Here is a 10,079-nt window from a genome sequence, read left to right on the forward strand (position 1 = left end):
TTGATGTCCTTTTTTCCCCACAAGTAGAGCTTTCTTTTGGTGGTATTCGATCACCTGTGCGATTTTTACTTTTTTGCGCTATAAACAAAAAAAGAGCGACAATTCTGAAAAAAAAATATATTTTTTTAACATTCTGCTATATAACATTCCCCCCAAAAAAAATGTAAAAATCTAAATTTTTTAACATTTTAGGCCAATTTGTTTTCTGCTACATATTTTTGGTAAAAAAAAAAAAATCGCAATAAGCGTATTTTGATTGGTTTGCGCAAAAGTTATCGCGTCTACAAACTAGGGGAAAGATTTTATGTCATTTTTATTTATTTTTTTTACTAGTAATGGCGGAGATCTGCGATTGTTTGACACTTTTGGGGGGACCAGTGACATTATATTGCGACGTACAGATCGGACCCCTAACTGAAATTTTTGACACTTTTGGGGGGACCAGTGACATTACTACAGTAATCAGTGCTAAAAATATGCACTGTTACTGACACTGGCAGGGAAGGGGTTAACACTGTGGGTGATCAAGGGGTTAAATGTGTACCTAGGAGCGTGTTTCTAACTGTGGGGGGAGGGGCTTCTGAAATGACCATAGAGACCTGTGTTCCTATATAGAAGGATCACAGGCACTCTGTGATCATTCCAGGGAGAAGTACGGTCAGCTGTGTTTACAACATCCGACCGTTCTTCTCTCTCAGCGGGGAGCGATCGCGGGTGTCAGGCGGCAATTGGAGCTGACTGCCCCATGCATGAGAGTCCCCACTGACTAACAGGGCGGGAGCGCGCCACTGGCGGCGCGCGCTCACCCCCTACCTGCAGGTGCGCAACTGACGTATACCTACGTCGGCTTGCGCAGGACCGGCTGCCTGCCGTAATATAACAGCAGCGGCCGGTCGGCAACCGGTTAAATGTAGTTCTATTGTTTTAAAAGTGTGTTTAAAGACCTTAAAATGCTTTTTAAAGTACCCTTAGACCCCGTTCACACTGGGGCGACCTGTCAGGCGACCTGGTCGCCTCACAGGTCGCCGTAGGTCGCCTGCCATAGAGAAGCTGTGGACCCGTTCTAATAGGAGCGACACAAGTCGCTCCGACTTAGAAAAAGGGTCCGGAGCTTCTTTGGGGCGACCTGGAGCGACCTGCATTGACTTCAATGTTATGAAGTCCGTGCCGGCCGCTCCGAGGTCGCGGTGCGAGCTGCGCGCCGCGACCTGTGAGGTCGCCCCCCGGCAAGTCGGATCGCCCCAGTGTGAACGGGGCCTAACAGTTATAAAAACATGCCTAGGGTGTATTTAAATAGGGTATTTATACTTTGTGGATTTTTACTTATTGCGGGTGGGTCTGGAACGTAAACCCCGCGATGAGGGGGGGGGGGGGGTTTACTGTAAATTATTATGTTCACAATTTGAAGGTTTTGTTCATAGTAAATAGGGTGGAACTGAGTAGATAGCCAGGGTTGCTATCCCCGAGGTGCACACCCTAACACGTAAATTGAGCACAAATTTTCAGTTTTAGGGTAATAGGTAGGGGTTATTTTTTTTTGGGAGGGGGAGGGGGGGGGAGAAGAGAATGGGAGGCGATGGAAGTAGGAAGAGTATCTTTATCTACTTTGAGGGGCCCTATGACAAGGGGTATCAAAAAATGGTTGAAGGGTAATGTATATGCCGGCAGGGCTGCTCATAGAAATGACGGGGCCCCCGTACAGACTACCTGACAGGGCCCCCCCAAGACAATATTAAGGCTAGATTCACATATAGGAGTCTCGGATCGCAGGCAGAATTGCAACGACCCATTGCAAGTTGCGAGACGCCCATGCAATTCGGAAGTCCAACTAGCCAGCCTGTATATTTTTTTTCCTCTCATCTTCATTTTTATTTATTAACTCAGTTTTTTATTTTAGATTTAGCAGGAATTATGGCACCCCAAACCCAGCGCAATGATGCCGCAATTGTCGCCCGACGAATCACAGTGAAATCACGCAAACAGTATTGCGGGACGCCTGTCACCCATAAAAGTACAAGAGCTTCTTTATACAGGCTGGGCAGTTAGAGCTCTGGGGATCAGAGAGACAGAGGGAGAAAAACTCTGGGGATCAGAGAGACAGAGGGAGAGAAACTCTGGGGATCAGAGAGACAGAGGGAGAGAAACTCTGGGGATCAGAGAGACAGAGGGAGAGAAACTCTGGGGATCAGAGAGACAGAGGGAGAGAAACTCTGGGGATCAGAGAGACAGAGGGAGAGAAACTCTGGGGATCAGAGAGACAGAGGGAGAGAAACAAAGTTAGAGATAAACTCAGGAGCAGAGATAACATTAGAGCCAGGGCTTGGAGGGGGGCGCACACAGGGTAGGGGATTAGTGAGGGACAACTGTACCTTTTTCAGCAGATAAAAGCTGGCAGCAGGGAGAGAGTTCAGCTTTTAGCTGCTGGAGGAGGAGTTCTGTATTTGTTGTCCATCACTAACCCCCCTCCCTGTGTGGGCCCCCCTGTGTGCTCGGGCCCCTTACAAGAGGACCAGTGGTCCCCCCCTATCAGTGGCCCTGTATGCCGGAAACACCATAATTTTATGGTTTTGTATAAGTTGATGTCTTTTTTTGCAATGTTGTTTTTATTTTTTTATGTATGTAAAGAAAACTCAATAAAAAGATTTAAACTCTATAAGTCGCTGATTGCCGAGTAAAAAAATAAATAAAATTACAGTATTTATCTAATAGTTTGTAGTAGAGATGCACGGAAATTTTGGCTGCTAAAACATATCAGCCGAAAACTATGTTTTCAATATTTTGCCAAAAAAGGAAACGGTGCAGATAATGGAGCTGAAAACTCACATGATTTTGCCGTGATTATATCAAGCTTTTACTGTGTTTTTTTTATAGGTCATGTGACTCAAAAAACGCATCTAAAACATAGCACAAGTACATTATTGATGCATTCTTGCTGCATTTTTAATGCATTTCAACGGGGATGTGCAATTTTAGTAATTTTTTTTTTAACCACTTCAGCTCTGGAAGGTTTTACCCCCTTAACCACTTGCCGTCTGCTCACTAGAGCTCTACTGCGGCAAAGTGGTTCGTTATCGTCTGGCGACGGAGACCTACGTCACCAGACATTCCCGTTTCTCGGCAGCGCGTGCGTGCCGCCAGAGGCTCGCTCCCGCTGTATTCAGTCACAGCGGGAGTCGGGCCAGGGGAGGAGCAGCGGCGATCGCCGCTGCTCTTCCCCGATCGTCGGGGAATCTAGTGTGGAGATCCGCCCACTTGTGTAAACAAAGCGGGCGGATCTCCTAAGTGACAGACAGGGTCAGATTGCAGGGTTCAGCATAGCTGAACCTGCGATCTGTCCCTGTGTCACTCAGTCACCTCCCCCCACACACGTCAGTAAGCACCAGGCATACATTAACCCCTCCCTCTCCAATAAAATTAACCCCTTCCCTGCCAGTGTCATTTTTACAGTAACAGTGCATATTTATAGCACTGATTACTGTAGTAATGTCACTGGTACCCCCAAAAGTGTCAAAAATGTCAGTCAAGGGTCCGATCTGTCTGCCCCAATGTCGCAGTCCCGCAAAAAAAATCGCAGATCGCCGCCATTACTCGTTAAAAAAAAAAGTACCAAAAATGACAGAAATCTTTCCTTTAGTTAGTAAACGCAATAACTTTTGCGCAAACCAATCAAAATATGCTTATTGTGATTTTTTTTTACCAAACATGGGTAGCAGAAAACAAATTGGCCAAAAATTTTAAAAAAATTTCATTTTTACATTTTTTGGGGGGGAATTTCATATAAAAAATGTGAAAAATATTGTTATTTTTTCAAAATTTACGCTCTTTTTTTGTTTATAGCGCAAAAAGTAAAAATCGCACAGGTGATCAAATACCACCAAAAGAAAGCTCTGTTTGTGGGAAAAAAAGGACGTAAATTTCGTTTGAGTACGGCGTCGCACGACCGCGCAATTGTCAGTTAAAGTCGCACAGTGCCGAATCGCAAAAAGTGGCCCAGACGTAAGACAGCAAAATCCTCCGGTGGTAAAGTAGTTAATGACCAGGCCACTCTTTGCGATACCGCACTGCGTTGCTGTAACTGACAATTGCACAGTTGTGAGACGCTGTACCCAAATAAAATTGATGTCCTTTTCCCCCCACAAATAGAGCTTTCTTATGGTGGTATTTGATCACCTAGGTTTTTTGTTTTTTTGCGCTATAAACAAAAAAAAAAAGAACCACAATTTTGAAAAAAAAAAACAATATTTTTTACTTTCTGCGTTAAAAACATTACCAATAAAAAAATGTAAAAAATCTAATTTTTTTTATCAGTTTAGCCCAATTTGTGTTCTACATATTTTGGGTAAAATAAAATCCTAATAAGCCTATATTGATTGGTTTACGCAAAAGTTATAGCATCTACAAACTACTAGGGGATAGATTTATGGACTTTTTAATTTTTTTCACTAAAACTGGAGTGTGCAAAATCTGGTGCAGCTCAGCATAGCAACCAATCAGCTTCCAGGTTTTATTGCCAAAGCTTAATTGAACAAGCTGAAGTTTGAAGCTGATTGGCTACCATGCACAGCTGCACCAGATTCTGAGCGCTCCAGTTTTAGTAAATTTCCCCCTAAGTGACACTTTTTGGGGACCAGTGACACCAATACAGTGATCAGTGCTAAAAAAAATGCACTGTCACTGTATAAATGACACTGACAGGGAAGGGGTTAACACAAGGGGTGATTAAGGAGTTAATTGTGCTCCTAGGGAGTGCTTTCTAACTGTGGGGGGAGAGGATACACTACAGGAAAAGAGAGATCTGTGTTTTGGCTTAGCTGAAACACAAGATCTCTCTCTTCCACTGAGACAGAACGGCGGTCTGCCTTGTTTACGTAAGCAGACTGCCGTTCTGTCATTCTTCTGAACAATCGGCGGGTCCCGGCAGCCATCGAGGCCGCCGGACCCGCTGATTGGCTCCCGCTGGGTCCAATCACAGTGGGAGCGGAGCTCCGGCTGCACGCGTGCCCCCGACATCTCCTGCACAAAATCACGTACATGTAGGTGCCGATAATGGCTGACAATAAATTAATATTCATTTGAATTTATATTATTGAAAAAGTCAAAAATAGTACAATTAAATATATTTATTTTTTTATTTATTTTTAAACTGTCTATTTCGGTTTTCGGGCAAATGCATTCTGAATTTTCGGTACCAAAATTTCCATTTGGCGCACCTCTAGTTTGTAGACACGATAACTTTTGCGCAAACCGATCAATATACGCTTATTGGGATTTTTATTATCAAAAATGTAGCAGGATACCTATTGGTCTAAATTTGTTTCATGTGACTCATTAGTGTTACAAGGTCCCAGGTGTGAATGGGGGAGCAGGTGTGTTAAATTTGGCGTGTGTGGTGGCAACCAGGTGAGGAGTACAAAGACAAGTGTGTCTTGCCTACAGTCAAGCATGGTGGTGGGAGTGTCATGGTCTGGGGCTGCATGAGTGCTGCCGGCACTGGGGAGCTACAGTTCATTGAGGGAACCATGAATGCCAACATGTACTGTGACATACTGAAGCAGAGCATGATCCCCTCCCTTCAGAGACTGGGCCGCAGGGCAGTATTCCAACATGATAACGACCCCAAACACCTCCAAGATGACCACTGCCTTGCTAAAGAAGCTGAGGGTAAAGGTGATGGACTGGCCAAGCATGTCTCCAAACCTAAACCCTATTGAGCATCTGTGGGGCATCCACAAACGAAAGGTGGAGCAGCGCAAGGTCTCTAACATCTACCAGCTCCATGATGTCATCATGGAGGAGTGGAAGAGGACTCCAGTGGCAACCTGTGAAGCTCTGGTGAACTCCATGCCCAAGAATATTAACCACTTGCCGACCGCCGCAAGTACATATACTGCGGCGGTCAGCCCCGGCCAGGCAAAGTGACCGGTACCGGTACGTCACTAGCCTGTCACTGGCTTGTGAGCCAATAGCGGACGAGTGCCCGCCCGCCCCGGCTCGTTCCCTAACAAGTCAGTGCATGTGACCGGTGGACCCGATGTCCGCCGGTCACTCGCGATTGTTCGCCGGGAAGGGAGAAAGGCAGGCGGCTAATATAAACAAGCCACCTGTCATTCTCCCCTGTGTAAAAATGGAGATCAGACGGTTCTACTATGTAGGACCGTTGATCTCTGTTTTTACACTAGTAGCCACATCCAATCACAGTTAGAAACACGCCCCTAGGACACACTTAACCCCTCCCTCTCCAATACAGTTAACTCCTTCCCTGCCAGTGTCATTTTTACAGTAACAGTGCATATGTATAGCACTGATTACTGCAGTAATGTCACTGGTAACCCCAAAAGTGTCAAAAATGTCAGTCAAGGGTCCGATCTGTCCGCCGCAATGTCGCAGTCCCGCAAAAAAAATCACAGATCGCCGCCATTACGCGTTAAAAAAAAAAAACACCAAAAATGACAAAAATCTTTCCCTTTGTTAGTAAATGTGATAACTTTTGGGCAAACCAATCAAAATACGCCTTTTGTGATTTTTTTTTTTACCAAACATAGGTAGCAGAAACAAATTGGCCGAAAATGTTAAAAAATTTAGATTTTTACATTTTTTTGGGGGGAATTTCATATAAAAAAATGTGAAAAATATTGTTATTTTTGCAAAATTGACGCTTTTTTTTGTTTATAGAGCGTGATCAAAAAATCGCACAGGTGATCAAATACCACCAAAAGAGAGCTCTGTTTGTGGGAAAAAAAGGACGTCAAATTTGTTTAGGTACAGCGTCGCACGACCGCGCAATTGTCCGTTAAAGTCACGCAGTGCCGAATCGCAAAATACCCCCTGGTCAGGAAGGGGGTAAAATCTTCCGGGGCTTAAGTGGTTAACCTAAACACATTGCTAATAGCACTATCTACATGTTTATAGTTTAAGTATTGATATTTGCACGGTTTAGCACTGAAAACAGCCTGTATATGTACATTTTTGCAATGCCAGTAAAAAATTGGTGCCGTCCGTAAATTTTGGACGTTCTGCCAGTAAATTTCCCTCCGGGGGGTTGGTAACACTGGGAGGAGGGGAAGAGGACTCCAGTGACAACCTGTGAAGCTCTGGTGAACTCCATGCCCAAGAGGGTTAAGGCAGTGCTGGAAAATAATGGTGGCCACACAAAATATTGAGACTTTGGGCTTAATTTGGACATTTTCACTTAGGGGTGTCCTCACTTTTGTTGCCAGCGGTTTAGACATTAATGGCTGTGTGTTGAGTTATTTTGAGGGGACAGCAAATTTACACTGTTATACAAGCTGTACACTCACTACCTTACATTGTAGCAAAGTTTCATTTCTTCAGTGTTGTCACATGAAAAGATAGAATACAATATTTACAAAAATGTGAGGGGTGTACTCACTTTTGTGAGATACTGTAAGTTCTCCACCTCCAGCTCCCTCTACCCCCCCCCCCCCCCCCATCATTGCTCAGATTCTACATTCCTAGCAAAGCTTTGATGCTCTGTGAGCTCTATGCTGTAGCTCTGTGTATAGCAGCCAATACCAGAGAGTAGCTGGAATCTGCTCAGCTGTTACAACCAGATGTTGAGGCAGAGGAAGTTGCATGCTGATGATGTCAGCAAAGGAACGAGAGGCATTGAGTTACATGGTGGGACTGCCCACACCCTGCATCCCGACCAGAAAAAAAAAGGGAGCCCTGAAAGATCCTACGATACAATAGAATCACAGAGCTGGATTGTATGAAAAGGTGTCCCCTTGCTGCTCCTCTGGATCCCGGAGAGAAGTTCTGAACTGCAGGAATCCACTTTCTTCCCCTTCTCCTGTGTCAGTCATCTGTGCTCTGTGAAATGTCTGCCGAAGCCACCAGGAGTTCGCTCAGCCTCAACAAGCAATTCCTCCGAAGCTTCCCCGGGGTGGTGAGACTCCTGCAACTCGCCACCGGCGCCGCCGTCTGGATTGCCATCGCCTCCAGCAACTTCAACAACACCGTCCGCTTCGCTCTGTTCGTCTTCGTCTTCTTCTGGCTGGTCACCCTGCTCCTTTATTTCATCACCCTGCTGGACAAGCAGGAAATGGTCCCGTTAATCGGAGGCGATCGATGGCTCCTCACCAACCTGGTCTACGACGCCCTGGCCACTGCCTTCCACATCGCAGCCACTGCCATTATCATCGTCACCATCGAGAGCAACTCTTATTGCAACATCCCCAACTACAGGGGCGCCTGTTACTACAAGACCTACATGGTGGCCTCTGTCTTCGCCTGCCTCTGCTGCCTCTTTTACGTCTCCACCACCGTCTGCTTCTCCGTCAAGAAATGCAGAGGGAACAAGAGCGTCATTTAAGGGTGGCGGAGAACTCGTCGCAGAGAAAAAAAAAAGAAAGACTCATTTTTTTTGTAGCTCAAGGGCAGCGGCAGAAACTCACTTCTCTATTCCTGAGCCACACGAGCAACGTATTCCAGGTGTGGCCGAGGAAATAATCATCTGGAGGAACAGATGGCTGATGAGTCCCTTTTACTGAGGCTGATGAGTCCCTTTTACTGAGGCTGATGAGCCCCTTTTACTGAGGCTGATGAGTCCCTTTTACTGAGGCTGATGAGTACCTTTTACTGAGGCTGATGAGTCCCTTTTACTGAGGCTGAGTCCCTTTTACTGAGACTGATGAGTCCCTTTTACTGAGACTGATGAGTCCCTTTTACTGAGGCTGATGAGTCCCTTTTACCGAGGCTGATGAGTCCCTTTTACTGACGCTGATGAGTCCCTTTTACTGAGGCTTATGAGCCCCTTTTACTGAGGCTGATGAACCCCTTTTACCGAGGCTGATGAGTCCCTTTTACTGAGGCTGATGAGTCCCTTTTACTGAGGCTGATGAGTCCCTTTTACTGAGGCTTATGAGCCCCTTTTACTGAGGCTGATGAGTCCATTTAACTGATGCTGATGAGTCCCTTTTACTGAGGCTGATGAACCCCTTTTACTGAGGCTGATGAGCCCCTTTTACTGAGGCTGAGTCCCTTTTACTGAGGCTGATGAGTCCCTTTTTACTGATGCTGATGAGTCCCTTTTACTGAGGCCGATGAGTCCCTTTTTACTGATGCTGATGAACCCCTTTTACTGACGCTGATGAGTCCCTTTTACTGAGGCTGAGTCCCTTTTACTGAGGCTGATGAGTGCCTTTTACTGAGGCTGAGTCCCTTTTACTGAGGCTGATGAGTGCCTTTTACTGAGGCTGAGTCCCTTTTACTGAGGCTGATGAGTCCCTTTTACTGATGCTGATGAGTCCCTTTTACTGATGCTGATGAACCCCTTTTACTGAGGCTGATGAGTCCCTTTTATTGAGGCTGATGAGTCCCTTTTACTGATGCTAATGAACCCCTTTTACTGAGGCTGATGAGTCCCTTTTACTGATGCTAATGAGTCCCTTTTACTGAGGCTGATGAGTCCCTTTTACTGAGGCTGATGAGTCCCTTTTACATACATTGTTACTTTATGATGTGCCTTTGTAACGCTTGTCATAGTTCTCAATACAACTCCAAAGATACATTTTGGTTGCAGAAAACTTTTTTTTTTTTTTTTATCGATTAAATTGGATAAAAACTGATATGAATGCAGCTTTGATATGGGAACATTTTATACCATTGCAGTATTATGTTTGATTTCCTTGTTGTTGTTATATACAGTAGGTGTATGTAACGCCTTCCTTCCTTCCGTGTTCCTAGGAGGTGGGTGCTTCTACGGCTTTAAGAAAAATAAACTACAAATATATCACCGTCTATATATGATTGTGTATTGTAGAGCGCAACCAGCGGCATGTGGTGGTGTGTCAGGGCTAGATAAGGCGTTTTGGGGTTGATTTACTTCGATTGTCAGATTTTTAGAGATGTCATCTCTGTTTTTCATGTACAAAGAGCAGAGATAACGTATCTGGAGAGTGCAAAATCTGGTGCAGCTCTGCAGAGCAACCAATCAGCTTCCAGGTTTTTTTTTTGTCAAAGCTTAACCACTTAAAGGCTGCATTCACATGTCAGCGTATTGATCGCGGGCAGAATTGCCGTGATTCCACCCGCGATCCGGAAATCGTTTCAAATCGCGG

The 10,079-nt window shown here is 45.2% G+C and overlaps 1 protein-coding gene across 1 annotated transcript; it reads left to right on the forward strand.

Moving 5' to 3' along the window:
* Positions 1–7,825: 7,825 nt before the first annotated feature.
* MARVELD1 (MARVEL domain containing 1) lies at positions 7,826–8,345 on the forward strand. Its single transcript, XM_082268333.1, has one exon. The coding sequence runs from the start codon at positions 7,838–7,840 to the stop codon at positions 8,330–8,332; it is 495 nt and encodes a 164-aa protein (XP_082124459.1). The 5' UTR covers positions 7,826–7,837; the 3' UTR covers positions 8,333–8,345.
* The last annotated feature ends 1,734 nt before the right edge of the window (positions 8,346–10,079 follow it).

Source organism: Pelophylax lessonae (assembly GCF_965119305.1).
Source record: "Pelophylax lessonae genome assembly, chromosome: 9".
Classification (NCBI taxonomy): Eukaryota; Metazoa; Chordata; class Amphibia; order Anura; family Ranidae; genus Pelophylax; species Pelophylax lessonae.